The sequence below is a fragment of the Triticum aestivum genome, chromosome 5D (genome assembly GCF_018294505.1).
Source record: "Triticum aestivum cultivar Chinese Spring chromosome 5D, IWGSC CS RefSeq v2.1, whole genome shotgun sequence".
NCBI lineage: Eukaryota > Viridiplantae > Streptophyta > Magnoliopsida > Poales > Poaceae > Triticum > Triticum aestivum.
In genome coordinates, this window is record NC_057808.1 from 170,545,145 (window position 1) to 170,562,320 (window position 17,176).

The following is a 17,176-nucleotide window of genomic DNA, read 5'->3' on the forward strand; positions in this document are numbered from 1 at the left end:
AGCGCTGCAGTGGCCACCCAGTTGTGTGGCGCGACCTTGTAGAGCTCGAAGTACGCCAGACAGCGATCCAGCCATAAGTATGGAGCGGAGCCATCGAACCGAGGAAAATCATGCTTCGGTGGCTTGTGGTAGTCGTTGCTGTAGTAGCCCGATGTCGGAGAGGGAACGGCAGCCGGAGCGGCGAATCCGCCCTGAGGAGCCATTGGAATCAGCGGGGGACGATGGTCTCCGAGGCGCGCGTGGGCGGACGCAGGGCGGCCTGGGTCGGCGGCCACGCGCGGCGAGTGTGGAGGCGGCGGGGGCGATGGTGGGGGTTGTTGCGGAGCGGCGGGCTGGTGAAGCACGGTCGTGACCGAGCCCGATGGCGATGCCGAGCCCTCCACCGTCTTGCGGGTGGTGTCGACGTCAGCTTGGGTCAGATCGATCTGCCGGGCGAGTCCGCGCACGTCCTGCGAGATCTGCGCGTTGAAGGCGGCCTGAATCTCGATCTGCTTGTCGTGGACCGCCTTCTGCTCGTCCATCTTGGCGAGGAGGGACTCGAGCGTCTTGGTGATGCTGCTGTTGCCCTCGTCCATGGCGGCCAGCACCTGACGCGTCGCCGCCGAAGCTTTGGAGGGCGCCGTTGCCTTGCTTGGGAGAGATCGAACCCCGCGACGGATTTTGGTTGTGCTTGCCGGAGCAGCACACACCGGCGCGGTGGATGTTACCGATCTGCAACCAGCTCGACTGGGAGAAAATTTTTTGGGGCGATTTTGGCTCTGAGTACCAACTGTAACGCACCGAAAGGGGAGGGGGATCGGTTAGGTGAGGGAGAGCGAGAGAGAGACTTGGAGAGGAAGAAGAAGTTGCTTAAGGAGGAATGATTGGGGATGAGGTTTACAGCTAGTCACATCACATGCCAATGCCACAGCCGGCTGGCTCCTTTTAAACACTCCCTCTCCTCTCCTCTCCTCTCACCCTCTAGCTCACACTTACAAGTGGGGCCCGATCCTTGCCACGTCATGCTGGACAAGTGGCGGACAAGTGGCCAGGCGTGACATTTTGCCACACAATTTCCTTATTTTTTAGCTAAACCTATAAATCACATTAGACGATTAGCTGTGTGAATTAGTTACTGTTTTGGATGATTATATGTATATCAGTTGCAAACTCAAGAAATTCAGATAGTCATATAGATCTGACCAGAAACTGGCAGTAAACTTTCTGGTTATGGGGGATTGATGTTTTGCAACTTCAAGCGCCGGCTTCTGAGGATGTGCTGCCGATTATCTCACTGATTTGTTGGTCCTGGAACAATGCAGTAGCAAATCCTCAAGTGACCCCCCGCCTCCCTGCAGTTGCAAATCCTCAATGTCCCATCTGTTAGCCTGAACTCTCCTCTCACGGTGGAGACGCACGCGCACAGGAGATTTCTTGTTCTGGGCAACAGATGCTTATTTTACATCCATGGGGTACACATCCTTTTATAGGACTTGCTCAAACTGACCTAGCCCTCTTAAGAGTACTACTCTGAATATAGCCAAGGTAAATTCTAACTTTGCTGTGGCTACTACTTGCTGCATCCCTTTCTTACTAACTAAGGCAACTGGCGGCCAGATTTCTTTTGACTACTCTCACCGTCATACTAGAGGTGTCATGTACCTTCTTCCTTTCCCAAGTCTAACATAATCACCCACTTAATCTTGTTCCCTTAGAATCACCGATGCAGATCACCCACATCTTTAGGTCCTCGCATGACGACATTGCACCATCTACCTGACGGTGACCAACTCAAGCATGGGGCATGCACTACTTAATAGCCTCAACATGGACACACCGTGTTTCTAGCCACATGCAACCACCGACAAATTAGTACCCTCCAGCTAACACACATGCTGCAATCCATGAACGTTGCGTTCATGCAATTGCTAGACTAGAATTAATTCCAAGGATGGATCAGCATGTAAAACTAGCCAAATCATGTGGCTAACACATGACTTGACAGTTAACATGAAGCAGCACAAGGTTGTGGAGGAACAACTCCACCTTGCTGTACGAAGTGTACAACACAAGTGCTGAAGGAACTACTTAAACGTGCGGGGCTAGATATCGCTCTAGAGGCAGAAATAGGCCAATGTGGCAGCAGGAGTTACAATCCAAAACTCCTAGGGCACAAGTGTCAGATCCCGGATGGATCAGCCATGGATTTGAGGTGGATCAAGAACAAGAAAATGGGGAAAAGTATGAAATCACCAAGAACAGTGAGGAACTTGTGTATATGGTGTATGTATGTAAAGGTATTGCTGTATTGATAATAACCAATATTTGGCTGAATAGTTGATTGATACCCCTCTCTTAGGTTACAAGGCCTTATATAGGCTAGGGAATTACAGTGGCTTAACTTGAAAGTAAAATAAAGAAAAAAGCAGCAAAAAGGGGAAACAGAGATAGCCATAGATCAGGTCTTCTTCTCATCCTAGCCCTCGAATCTTCTCTCTTATCTTCTACCACTAGTACCTGACAACAAGATCTACTCCAAGATCTTAGACAAGAACACCAAGTTCTATTATAGGTAGTGGGGGTACATAGTCTGGTTACAAATAGAGGTGGGGACCTTTGTTTATAGGGCTTTTGGAAGCCTTCGCATCTCACTTCTACTAATGGCTAGAACACTATAGAAAACACTACCTAAGATTCACCATTCCACTCATAGCTACTCATAGCTAGAAGACTAGAAAACAGTAGATAGGGTTGAGAAAAGAAAAGAAATACTAGACTAGAGTAGAAGTATCTAGAAGTAGCCAAACAGTATTGACATATGATTTTATTTTTATTATTCTCATCTATTGTTCCTCATCAGTCTCCCCTGGTTGTTTGGAACTCGACCTCGAGTTATCTTCATAGAGCGCCTCTTCTGGGTGGTAGAGTCAAGTCTGCACCATTGAAAGTGTTGGATATACCCATGTCGTTTGGAAGATCTATCACATAAGCATTATCATTTATCTTCCTCATAATAGAGAAGGGCACATACCTTCATTGCCTAAGCTTCCCTTCAACAACTAAAGGCAGCCTCCCTTTTCGGAGGTAGACCATCACCTTATCACCAACTTGGAATGATTTCAGCCTCCTTTTGCGGTCAACAAGTTGTTTCATATAACTGATTTTGTGCTTCCAGAACACAACAGATTTCTTCAAATAACTCGGTGTAATTATGAGCAAAGGACAATGCTGATTTTGAGTTTCTCTTTGATGGTAGCTTCATCAGGTCCACCACATGTGTTGGAACTTTAGTGTAGCCAATTGAAAAAGGACTCTTTCCTATGGATCTATGTTTGGAGTTATTGCAAGAGAACTCTCCAAAAGATAAAGCCAAATTCAATTGTCACTTTTTTTCTCCACAAATTCAATGGATCAATCAGCTCAAAAAAATAATAAAAAATCAATGGATCAGATTACCCAAAAATTGTTCACCACTTTGGTTTGTCCATCTGTTTGTGGATGGGCAGTGCTATTTTTTTTTAATTCAATGTTGAATTGCTTCACAAAGTGAGCCAAATTGCAGCAAGAAACTTGCTACCACGGCTTGAGACGATGGACCTTGAAACGCCATGAAGTCTGACCACTTCTCTAAAGAATAGGTTTGCCACATGATGAGAGTCTGTTGTCTTGCGACATGGAATAAAGTCACCATTTAGAGAATTTGTCCACGACCACAAACACATCATCACTCCCTCGCCTTATTCTTGGCAAACCCAAGACTACGTCCATAGAGATATCCTCCCATGGAGCAACAGGAACAGGCAAAGGCATGTGTAACCTTGTTGTGTTTTGAACCTGGCCTTTGCAGGTTTGACATATGGGGCACCGCAACAAACTTTCCAGTAATCCTCTTCAGTTTTGGCCAAAAGTAACGAGTTTCTAGGTTTGACATATGGGGCACCGCAACAAACTTTCCAGTATCCCTCTTTAGTTTTGGCCAAAAGTAACGAGCTTCTAGGTTAGCGATAGTCGTGTCCCGTCCAACATGGCCACTAAGATCGCCTGAATGGAGCGCTCTGATCAGTTTGTCACGTAGAGAGCTTCTTGGGATGCACAAACGATCATTTTTGAAGAGATAGCCATTCTGCACCAAATAGTCATCACCTAATGGTTGGCCCCTATTGTGCTTCACCCAAACGAAATTGCTCCACAGACGACAAGTGCAACCCGATTCCCGCACGACCATGGAATCGAGCGGCTGTTTCCTTTTTAAGTCGCATGCATGGGCCGCTGGATTTCCACCGTCGTGCAGGAATCGTTCAACTGTTGTCATCCGTATAGCACGATTCTTATGGGGCACCGCAACAAACTTTCCAGTATCCCTCTTTAGTTTTGGCCAAAAGTAACGAGCTTCTAGGTTAGCGATAGTCGTGTCCCGTCCAACATGGCCACTAAGATCGCCTGAATGGAGCGCTCTGATCAGTTTATCACGTAGAGAGCTTCTTGGGATGCACAAACGATCATTTTTGAAGAGATAGCCATTCTGCACCAAATAGTCATCACCTAATGGTTGGCCCCTATTGTGCTTTACCCAAACGAAATTGCTCCACAGACGACAAGTGCAACCCGATTCCCGCACGACCATGGAATCGAGCGGCTGTTTCCTTTTAAGTCGCATGCATGGGCGGCTGGATTTCCACCGCCGTGCAGGAATCGTTCAACTGTTGTCATCCGTATAGCACGATTCTTACCCAAACATGGCCAAAGTCTTCGTCATCCTCATACAACTCCTTTATTTGATCCATGCCAGGAAGTTCACCCTCAAAATAAGTCAAGAGACATGCACGATGACTCAAAGCATCGATCACTTGTTTGGTTGCTCCAGATTTATGCACAGTGAGATAGTTAAATCTCTCCAAATATGCCACCCATCTTGGTAGCATGCGATCAACATGTTTTTGATTTCTAAAATACTTCAAGGATTGATTGTCAGTGTAAACGATAAACTCTTTAGGCGGCAAATAGACTTCCCAAGTTTTTAAAGCTCGGAAAACTGCATATAATTCTTACTGATAAGTACTCCATTTCTATCTAGCTTTGCTGAACTTCTCAGTTCTCACTAAAGAAAGCAATGTGCATCCTTTCTTGAGATAGAACAACTCCAATGCCTACTCCACTTGCATCACACTCCCAACTCAAAAGTCTTGTGATAGTTTTTGCTTGATCTCATTGAAACTAGCTTTAGCCGTTTCTGTCCACTGGAACTTCCCTTTTTTCAAGCACTCGGTAATTGGTGCCATGACATTCTTCACAAATCGCCAATAGAAAGTTGCAAGGCCATGAAAACTTCTTACATCAGAAATGGTATCCGGAGTTGGCCATTCTCGGATTGCTTCAACCTTAGAATCATCAACACGAATACCGTTGCATGTTATGACAAATCCTTGGAAAAGAAGTTGTGTTTGCAGGAAAACATATTTCCTCAAGTTGACGTAGAGCTCATTTTCCTTTAGTACTCCTAGCACTTTCCGAATGTGATCAAAGTGTTCATCCTCATCCTTGCTATAGATCAAGATGTCATCAAAATAAACCACAACAAAGTGGGATAAGACGGGCCGAAGGACTTGGTTCATCAAGTGCATAGAGGTACTTGGTCCATTTGAGAGTCCAATTGGCATGACTAGCCATTGAAACAACCATTCCTTTGTCTTGAAGGCTGCTCTCCATTCATCCCTAGGTCTGATGCAAATTTGATGATACCCGCTTCTTAAATCTAGCTTTGTGAACACTATTGCTCCACTAAGCTGATCCAACATATCGTCCAGACGGGGAATAGGGAATCTTTACCTTACAGCGATCTTGTTGATGGCTCTATTGTCCACACACATACGCCAAGATCCTAGAAAATGGGGGAGGTACGAATTATATAGGTGCTTGAGGTGGAAGAGGAAGTGAGGGTACAAGGGTAATTCCCAGTCACTGCTCGTAGGCCTGTGTGTACTGGGTAAATTGGCTCAGTGCACGGGGTGCCCAGAAGGTTTTGGAGGGGTCCTGTGCCCATGGGGTCCAGGAGCCCGTGTGTGTAGGGTGTCCAAAGAGTTTTTGGGGTATCCCGTGCGCACGGGGTACATGGCCCCATGTGCATGGGGTGTCCAGAGAGCTTTTTATTATCTTAAGCTGTTCGGCACCTTCTTCTCCAGTGACCACAAAGCTTTCTCCTGTCTTCGGCTGCTGGGACCTTCTTCCTGTTTGTCTTAAGCTGTTGGCCACCTTCTTCCGTGCTTCCTTCTTGTTGCTCTTCATGGAGCCGGTGTTCCTTCCTCACTTCTCCCTGTTGATCGTCGTTGTACTTAATCACACATAGGGTCCCTTTGTGAGGTAGTAGCCTAAGTATTATCTAAGTGCATACGGAGGTCAAGCAGGAAAGAGTTCAGCTCGATTTCTATGGCACGTGCGCGAGCCCTTGTCATGGGTCCATTTGGAGCTTGTTGTGTAGCTGGTGTTTGCATGGTGATGTCCATGGGCTGCTTCGCTCTACTTCGGCTTCCATGCCGTCTTTTTGCCCTTCTCGCCACCAGATGATGCGCCTTGCATGCGTTGGTGTTGGCGAGATGTCCATTCCTCGAGGAGCTTCTCGACGCTGCTGCCCACTTCGTCGAGCTCGTAGTTCTCTTCCACGGGCAGCAGGCGGCCTCAGAGCTCTTCAATTGTCAACGTCTTGAGGTCGATGAAGGATTTGATGGCCATTCCCATCTGCCGGTACTTGTGTGGCACCACACGCAGAAACTTGCATGGCTTGGTGCTTGGTGATGGGGTCGTTCAATAGGTGCAAGTCATTGACGATGGCAGTCAGGCGAAGCATGAAATCCTCGATGGACTCACCGTCGTGGGAATGGAGCTCCTCGAACTAGTGGCAGTGGGTCTGCGCCCTCACCTCCCGCACACACTCACACCCCATGTGAAGGGTCTTGAGTGTGTCCTGGCCAGCCTTGGTGTTGTCCTTGTCTTTCAGTGTGCGCACCAGCTGCGGCGGAACCGCTTGCGTCAGCGCCGCCAGTGCAGTGCGATCGTCGCGCTCATCATCGCCAAACTCGACAACCTCCCATAGCCATTGTGCCTGCAGCTGAACACACATGATCATGGCCCAGTTGGCACAGTTAGTGCGGGTATGCATCGGGTATTGGGCAGAGCTGCCGCCCTCCCTCACGACACTCACTCGCCACGATCTTGTTAGACCTAATCTTCTCATATACCAAAGAGATGCATGCATGAGAAGGAAGAAGTCAAATTGAGTTGGAGTCGAGGAACATCATGTCACCTTATCCAATAGAATATGTCATGACATATGTCATCACTTGTAGTTATCCCTAATTATATATGAGTTGTCATCTACTTGGGTGTGAGTTGTGCTACTGAGCTGGGCCCAAGAGATTATTCCTGTTTTTCAAACTTTGAAACAACTTTTAAATTGTTTGAAGGCTCAAATTCGATCCAAATCCTATGGACTTTTTATGTGGCTTCACTAGATTATTCCGAGTCCACATAATTTTATTTCTGGGACTTTTAAGCTTATAGTTTTATTTCTAAAAATATAAATCCAATTTAAACTCAAATGGAGGTTTGAACTACAAGTGTGTCATTTATCTTTCCAATATTCTTGAAAATTTATAGGGAGACTTCACATATATAGAGGCAACTTTGATAAATTTTCTAGGATTTCTGAAGGACATATATAACAAACAAACAACAATAAAGCCTTTTAGTCCAAACAAGTTGGGGTAGGCTAGAGTTGAAACCCAAAAATGTTGAAACCAACTCATGGTTCTATCATGCGGATAGCTAACTTCGACACACCCCTGCCCATGGCTAGTTCTTTGGTGATATTCCAGTCCTTCAGATCTCTCTTAACGGACTCCTCCCATGTCAAGTTTGGTCTACCCCGACCTCTCTAAGTGCATTTATTTTCTCGATGCATTTTATAGCATTTCTATGGGGTTTTGAATTATCCTCATTTTCACAATTAAACAAATCATGCAAAATGATTATGATGCACATTATAACTCCTAATTACACTAGGGCTGTGACAAGTGGCCTTGGATGACACTAGCCTTGCGCTCACTGTGCACACTGGTGTCGGAGTCTCTTTGTCATTAGGCCACCGGCATGACCATGGACAGCACCACGATCACCCTTCCTAGTGCCTTTGTTTTGGGGCTGTTTGTGCTCCGTGTGCTTCATCACGAGTGAATCCAATAAGGAACGAGTAATTGTTACCATTCGCTCACCATCACCATGAGTCCATGATCATGGTGCCTCCTCTTGGTGCTCTCCTCGGAACTCCCTCAAGCGCCCCATCACCTTGACCTCGAACGAAGACATCACTGAGACATCTCCCCACTGCTCTATCATGCCGATCATCTGGAATCTGTCTGGCACGGCGGCTAAACAGCTTCTCCACCACTATATTGCCCTTCAACTCGGTGCCTAGGGAGCGTATCTCCCCCACCATGGAGGTGAGTTTGTGGGAGAACCCCACGATGCTCTCCGAGTCCTCCACAATCATGCGGTCAAACTGCCGCTTCACCGTTTGTTTGTCACCTTCTTTACGTGGTCCTCACAAATGCGCATTTGCTTGATTGCCTCCCAGGCTTCCTTTGCAGCCTCCTTCTCTGCAATTGCCATCATCATGGCATCCGGCAAGCATTGAGAGGCTGCGGTGAGGGTGCCCTGATTTGTGTCCTCGTCGACCGGTGCATTGCCCTCAATCACCGTCCACACACAATGTGAGTGCATGGTGAACTTTATCTTCATGGACCAAAAGTGTAGTTGGTGTCAGTCAGCCTTGGATACTGGACAGGAACGGCTCTTGCCCTCACCAGGACGGTTCAGTTTTACCCATGGCCTGCAATAACCAAAGCTCTGATGCTAAATATTGGCCTGAACCTCTCTTCTCTCTTGGTGGACACACACACAAGAGACTTCTTGTTCTGGGCAACCGATGCCCTTTTCCCTTTCTTAGCAACCGATGCTTATTTTACATACATGGGGTACACGTCCTTTTATAGGACTAACTCAAACTGACTGAGCCCCTTTTAAGACCGACCTAGCCCTCTTAAGAGTACTACTATGAATGCAGTTAAAGGTCAATCCCAACTTTGCTGTTACTACTACTTGCTGCGGCTCTTCCTTACTAAGACAACTGGCAGTCAAATTTCTTTTGACTACTCCCACCGTCATACTAGAGATGTCTTGCATCTTCTTCCTTTTCCAAGTCATAACAAGATTAGCTCCAACCCTATCTGGTTCTTTCAACCCTGTTCTAGACATCACTTCTCGCACAGTCATGAGGTCTTGGAAACGTTTAATGCTGATATTAGGCATTTTATGCAAGCCACATATATCATATTTATCAATTGCACTCTGGTTTGCTATTTGGATTGGGATGTTCGTTACTGGCTCAATACATGTGTCGGCCCGGTTTCTTTAAAATGACATTATTTTGTGAATAGTTGCGAGGAAAGGATCATAGTTTCACGTACTTACAATGTATAAACTACCAACCTAGGGAAAGTAGCAAGGGAGATAGTTCAGCTGGCCCCACAATGTTAACCCTCAAACTCCAGGCAGTACCCCATGCCCTAAGGATCAGCAGCCTAAGCATCAGCTACAACCCTACACACATGCATATGAGAAAGCCTAGCAAGCAGCTAATTTGGTGGCCACAAAACCAAGGACACACCATAGAACAGAGCAAGGGCAAAGGTGCCGCTAGTATAGAGAGAGTGGGATTTTGGCCGGGTACCAGAACGGGATCTAACCATGATATATATAGTTACTCCATAAAAGATTTGAAACCAGAGTGCACGCGGCAAAACTATTTTTAGCTGAATCACTATGTTTGACAAACTTGGTGTTTTGTTCCTGGTTAGTTTTCTTTATTTTGCTGATGCAAAAGAATAGAACATAATGATATCGGACTACTTGGAGTCCCCACACTTAGTCCCCTGACATTTCATTCTCTTTTCTAGGAAGGTCCCCGAACGATGGTTGGGATTGCGACATTCGATTCTACTATTCACTTCTATAGTCTGAAACGTGCTCAACAACAGGTATGTTCTGGAAAAGTTTGCTAGCAATGCTAAGCATTTTATGCATTGCCCCTTTGGTATTTCAACTAGTAAAAGCTCAAAATATCATAGCAGCTGATCTTTATGACCTGGCAAAGGAAGAAGCAGAATTGTCTATAATCTGCATTTGATATAAACATCCCCATCTTACGTAATATTTTTTTTTGCAATATCACGCCTTCTATCATATTTCTTAAGTTTCCTGCTAATATTTCGACTTTTGAGTATTGAATCTCTTCAAATTTGGCCCAGTCGTAGGGTTGCCTACCAACAGCCAATGTCAATCATGCGAATCACTTAAGTTCAGATGTCAAAACAATGAGAAAAAGATTCAAAAGAATTTTGTCAATGCAGTCCACACCCCACCTCCAATTTTTTTAATCAATCAGTGACAGAAGAAACAAAAAAACTTGAAAATTTTAGAATATTATTGCTTTAAATTGAGTAGAGTGCGGTGGATAAGACGTTACTACTTTAGTATTCACTTCTGCTCAACAGTCGTTGCTGCTTCTGACGAACGTATTTTGACAATATTGTTGAGTGTTGGCTGGTGGGTAGATGTTAAATGTTCTAAAATTGTACCTTTGACATTTTTGTCCTTTGCAGCCTTTGATGCTCATTGTTCCTGACATCCAAGATGTGTATACTCCACTTCAGATGGACTTAATTCTTCCAGTTTCCGAGGTTTATATTGGCACGAATGGCAGTTGCTTTTTGTTAGTAGATTACTAGTTGTAGAAGCTTCAATAGAAATAAGAAATCTCTCTGTACACGAAAAACCTCTAAATACCTTCTTTTTCGAGGCTTCAGTGCCGTGATAGTTTGGAGCAACTACTGGAGAGCATCCCGAGCATGTTTGAAAACAATAGGGTTGCTGATTCAGCGTTTGGAGCAGCTATGAAGGTACTTGTTTTCATAATATTTTTGTCCTTCTGCATTATCCTTCTGTTGCAACATATGAATGAATTAGATGCTTCTCTACTGTCTGCAGTACTTCAATTTATACAGTTACATTGCAAATCCTTAATCTACAGCCCCTTGTTAATTTGGATCGAGCCATATCACAGATGTTTACATATTTCCATATTTTTGTTTGTGTTGATACTCTTTTTTATGTTGTTTGCAGGCAGGTTTCCTAGCAATGAAGCCCACTGGTGGAAAGTTGCTTGTGTTTCAGTCGGGTATTTTGTCCTTCTCTATTACCGCGTCCACTAATTTGGAAGTCTTGAAACCAAGAATCTAGAGGGAAATGACCATGCCATCCATGGCATTAATGTGTTGGGAATAAATGAGAGATAAATTGATGGCAGTGTTTGTTTAGTCATAAATGCTGAAGAGAAAATGTAATAAACTTTGCATGCAAGTCTTAAAATATCATCATACATGATCTCCCAAATTATAATACTTAGATTTGAGTACATTGCTGCATGCAAGTCTTATCATTAGACATGATCTCCCAAATTATCGTTCATATTCTTTTTGAGGGAGTACATTATTGCATTTATAATTGTACTGGGTTGGTAAATTTCTGTTGTATAAAATCTGGAAGTAGCATTCCTATTCTGGAGAACTGCTTGTCTGCTTGTAGCTGAGTGAGTGATGAACCCGTCTTTAACAATGACATAATATATTAGTTATTTTTAGTGCTTTAGATTAGAAGTCATCAGCATCACTGTCTCATCAGAGAAAAAAAAGGTCATAACAGTGCATTGCTTGCACTTGCAGTGCTGCCATCAGTTGGGACTGGTTCATTATCTGCAAGGGAAACTGAAGGTAGATCAAATATTTCGAGTGGAGATAAGGTATGATTTATTTCCTTGTTATTTTGCATACCTACATGAAACACAAAGTTACATTTGCCAATCCATTTCACATGAGTATTGTGTCTTGTTGTTCTTCTTTTCTGTAGTTGATGCGTTGTAATATTTTATGTGCGATTTCCAGGAAGCACATAAGCTCCTGCAGCCTGTTGATAAGACACTCAAAACAATGGCACTAGAATTTGCTGAGTATCAAGTGAGCAACATTTGTTTCTGCTTCTTTCAGTATTTTTTATTTTCATTATTCTAATAAGACTAACCATGATGATATTTTGCTCTTAATTTTTTCAGGTTTGTGTAGATGTGTTCCTTACCACACAGTCATACACAGATGTTGCTTCGATATCAGTTGTTCCCAGTACCACTGGTGGCCGGGTATGCCTCTCTTCAATAGTTAGGTTAGATGGCTGAAAGAATATTTATCATTTGATATTTGTAATTCGTAGGATTTTACTGCTAGGAGCTAAAACTAGTTTTGGATAAGATTATTGCCAGATAGAAAAAAATGTTTTATTAAATTCATTGCAGTGCAGGCATAACTAATCTATTATAGAATTGTGATCAGCTTTTTATTGTCTTCATGCACACTACTGTTTTGACAAACACTTGTCAACATTTCAAGTTCCAGTATCAGTTTAGTATTTGCGCTTGTGATGTTTGTTTCTTTTTAAATCACTGTAATATGCTTACAGATTGGAAACACACACCATTGGCCTGCAGCAGTTTCCACCATATTATTACATAAATAATAAACACTAAGCATCTAGTTCCCTTTATCGTTTTACTCACTGAATGCATAAGGTTCTAAACTTTGAGGTAGCTGATTGTCTTCAGTTTTCTTAGAGTTTCCAGTTCCATCTTATCTGTTATGTCTGCTTTTTTTTTTTCCTTTTGCTGTTTGATTTGAAAATTTTCTTTTCTTATGCAGGTTTACTACTATTTCCCATTTTCTGCTCTTTCTGACCCAGCCAAACTCTTCAACGATCTCAGATGGAATATCACTAGACCCCAGGGACTTGAGGCTGTCATGCGTGTCAGGTGCAGTCAGGTGAGGTTCTGTCCACCACCCCCCCCCCCCCCTTCCCCCCCTCCCGTTTTCATTCCATGTCCTATAGTACCTTATTATTTTGTTTCCTTTTCCATGTGTACAAGGGGCTTCAAGTTCAAGACTATTCTGGCAATTTCTGCAAGCGCGTCCCTACTGATATTGATTTGCCTGCGGTCAGTAATTAAGATTGCTTCCTGTATAATTGTTGGTTGCATCAAGCTCTCTTGCATATTTCTGTTGTCAACACAAGCTTTGTTATGTTGAACTCAGTTTTGTTCCCTGTTAATGGTAGAACATGCACCTTGGCTTCTAAAACTGTCAGCTGGTGATATAACATAGTATGCAGTACCATATTGTTACTTGCAGTGTAACATGGTTTATACAGAAATTATATCAAACATTGGTTAATCTTACGCAAAGCAAGGTTTTTTGTCGGGAAAATTTATGTTCATTGGATTATGCGTATCCATGGCCTTCTCCATTTCAATGTGGTAACCAACCAGTTACAAGAAATCGCTGACCCAAAACGGTGTATAATATTGACCAGAATCATGGCATTTATTGCTACAATTCGAAATGTATAGATATAAAAGCTTAACAGGTCAAGGTAACCATAATAATCTGCTGTTTCAAAATTTTATGCCTGATAACAGTTTTAAAATTTTATGCTACTGCATTCATCTGCTGTTTCACGGTCTTATTTCTGTCAATTGTGGCAGAATCTAACCTATTAAATTTATGGCTTTTCTGCCGCAGATTGACTCTGACAAAACCATAATGGTTTCCTTTAAGCATGATGATAAGTTTCAGGAGAATTCAGAATGTGGTTTTCAGGTAATGTACATTACGTATTTGAGATCAGTTTTAACTTTAGCGTACTAGAGCCTACTTGTTTTATTTTGAAGTACCAACAATATGCACATGCCCAAACTTTGACGTGTATCATCCATAACAAACTCCAATTTTGGTGGGGTTCTGAAAGTCAGTCTCATGCATCATGAAATCTGCTGAGCGAACCAGCTATGGCTGATCACTCATCGGTGGCCTAACTTGCCCACTATGCTGCATAGAAGCCTAACAGTAACTGTAGAAATTTTGCTGGCAAATGGTTTGTATCTAAACTTGGTAAACTCATCTATTTTTGAATATGTGGTGAAATCCGTTCTTTAAGTGTGATATTAGGGCAACTCCAATGCCGTGCATCAAAATGCCCCTAAACGTTCGGACAATGCAGTCAGGACACTTTTTACCGTCCAACCCCGTGCATCAAACATCTGCGAACCGGTCTAGACGGTCGATTTCCCCCAAACTGGAAACAAACTTGTGGGAGGTTTGGGGTGTCCGGACACCAACCGTGTCCCCGACACACCTGGCCCACCCAAAACCCTCTCCCGGAGCCCTTTTTACCCACCCAGTCCCTCCCCCTTGCTTTGTATCTGCACCCACTAAGACCGCCACCGCCTCTACCACTCCGGCTGCTGCCCAGTTCTAGCCAGACCTTTGCTGCTCCACCCAGGCACCTTGTACTTCACCGCCGTTGCACCCTGGATCCGGCCGCAACCCAGGTAACATCCGCCCCCTGTCGACACCTTCCATGGCGGACACCATGCCCGACAAGTGTTCGGCCAAATGCCATTGAGATTTTTTTTTTGACTTTCTCCTTGTTTAAAATGAAGCAAGCACGATGGCGGGGTACTCGGTGAGGGAGGATGCATTGTTGTGTGACGAGTGGTTGCCACAAGTGCGCGGTTTGTAGGCATGAAGCAAAAGGACATGATATTTTGGCAACATGTGCATTCTTGGTTCCATGAGCACAAGCACTGCCGGCCCTACAATTTGATGTGATCCATGATCGCAATCTGAAGTCACCACTCCAACGGTGGTACACAATTTCAAATGTCGTCATGAAGTATTGCGGTGCGATTGCACAAGTGAAAGAAGGTGGCCACGGGGCACATCAATGTGTTGCTGCTTGTTATCTACGTGTTGGTCAATTCACTGATTCACTCAATGTTGCAACTTGATTATCACGTTATCGTATAGCCCGTACGTGCTGCCGTAGAACCGCATTGTACCAAAGGACGGAGTGCAAGCCCTTCATATTGATGCATTGTTGGATGAAGCTCAAGGGGCACAACATCTTGGTGAACAACAGTGTCGATGGAGAGGTTCAAGATGGAGGACAGAAAGCTTGAGATCAAGGCCGCTTTCGAAAGTATGGTTAAATTTGGGATCGATGAATTTTATAAACTTGCTGAACATCCGGCGCTTTTACTAGGATTGAAATGTATGTTTGAATTGCTATCGATCAGTGATTCGAAGTGAGGCTGCATGGCGGACATGTATTCTATTTTTTTTTTTGGATAAGAGGCGGACATTTGATATATAGGGTTGGATGGACCCTATCCGCTGTCCGCGGACACGTCCGGACGTGTCCGTTTTGGTGAACCTCATTGGAATTGCCCTTAGTCCCGACAGTTTATTGGTTATGGCCCTCATGCAGAGGCGGACCACGGAAAAAATTTAAGGTGGGGCGAAGTCTCACTAAGAATTTTTTTGATGCGAATCAAATGAGTCAATACACACTAACAGTGCACACTGCAAACGAATAACCAAATACAATGAAAATGTAGACATGTTTCAATAGGAAAACAACCTAAAACATACCGATAATTAAGCTTATAATGGCGTCTAGAAGACCCAGACAATGGCAGTGCCCTACCCTCCTTATGAAAATCTCCCTAATTTTTGCAAGAGCAATACTTTTGAAGATCTATCACTCAAGGTAACACATCTTCCTTAATTTTACCAAGCGGACATGATAAATATACCTCTTCCTCCTCTTTCCTTTGCATTTGGTGGTCCTTACCTCTTCTTTTCCATCTTATGGAGAGAAGTCACAGAACTGCGCCCGTTGGGCATCTTATTAGCTTGTACGTATAATCATCTAAAAACAAAAACTTGTGCGTACACTAGCATGAATGAAAAATATAATTGTATAGACAAAGTGGCAGTGGCTGCAAATAGTTCAGAGCAGAGGAGTGGTTCAGAGTTTCGGACCCTAGGAGATTACCAGGAAAATCCCCAACTGCCGTCGCCCGCTGGAGCCGCCGCTTGCTGCTGCCGCCACCCTCTAAGCCCCCAGCTAGCCGCCGCCGCCGTCCGGCCGACGGCTGCCCCGTCGTCGGTTGCCCGCGGCCCTCCTCGTCCTCACGACCTAGCCAGCCGCCGCCGCCGCGCTAGCTGCTTAGGGTTGCGTCGCGGCTGGGCATCGTGTCTCGTGTGCGTGGGCGTTGGATCGATCTCGACCGGTTGTTACTGGCCCAAGTGCCCAACAGCCGGATGCGTCGCGTCGGCCCATCAGGCCAGGCTGGGTGCGGTCGAACGAGACAAGCAATTCATTCAAGTACCAATCGATAGATGCATATGTATATAAATTTTTTTGCCCAGAAGTAAGGTGTGGCAGCTGCCATACCCTGCCCACTGGAGAGGTCCGCTAGTGCCCTCATGCACGGATTGCAGTATACATCTTATGCAGTTAGCTATGCAGTTAGCAACAAAATCGTATGTTCTTAGGGCATCTCCAACATCGTCCCCTGAAACGGACATACTATTTGTTCGCGGACTGGTCCTAATTATAGAAAATAGCACAATTCATCCATAAATAACATGCAAATATCTCTAGTAGAATAATAGTTTGAATGTAAATATTACATTTGAGATAACCGGATGTTCAACAAGTTCTTCGAATTCATTGATACCGAATTCAACGTTTTTTGAGTCAGAATCGGCATATGTTGTCCCACACATACAGCCCCTTGAGCTTCATCCAACAATGTATGTGCGTGAATGGCCTGCCCTCGGTCCTGTAGTACATCACGCCAGCGCGTGCAGGCTATACAATGTGTAGAGCAACATTGAGTTAATGAATGAATTAACCAACATGTAGAGCAACAAGGAGCAAAACTTAAGATCTCCATGGTTGACAAGTCCCATGGCCACACTGTCTCTACTTGGTGAATCGCACCACAATACTTCGTGATGGAGTTGCAGATGGTGTACCATCGATGGGATACCGACTTAACATTGCGTTCATGGATAACGTGCATGCCGTAAGCGCGAAATTCTTTTGCTCATGAAACGAAGCATGCACGCGCTGCCAAAAGATCGAGCCCCTTGAGTTCTTGCCTACAAAGTCCGCAGATATGACCAACCACGTATCA

General features: G+C 44.4%; 1 protein-coding gene across 2 annotated transcripts in view; it reads left to right on the forward strand.

Moving 5' to 3' along the window:
- Window positions 1–17,176, forward strand: part of LOC123119970 (protein transport protein Sec24-like CEF) — a 33,234-nt gene that overhangs the window by 13,645 nt on the left and 2,413 nt on the right. For both annotated transcript variants that reach the window (XM_044539958.1, XM_044539957.1), the window contains 10 exons: window positions 9,987–10,067; window positions 10,692–10,769; window positions 10,896–10,988; window positions 11,212–11,266; window positions 11,811–11,887; window positions 12,030–12,101; window positions 12,197–12,280; window positions 12,834–12,953; window positions 13,058–13,126; window positions 13,710–13,787. In XM_044539958.1, the coding sequence (XP_044395893.1) occupies window positions 9,987–10,067; window positions 10,692–10,769; window positions 10,896–10,988; window positions 11,212–11,266; window positions 11,811–11,887; window positions 12,030–12,101; window positions 12,197–12,280; window positions 12,834–12,953; window positions 13,058–13,126; window positions 13,710–13,787 (807 nt within the window). The remainder of the gene's footprint in view (window positions 1–9,986; window positions 10,068–10,691; window positions 10,770–10,895; window positions 10,989–11,211; window positions 11,267–11,810; window positions 11,888–12,029; window positions 12,102–12,196; window positions 12,281–12,833; window positions 12,954–13,057; window positions 13,127–13,709; window positions 13,788–17,176) is intronic.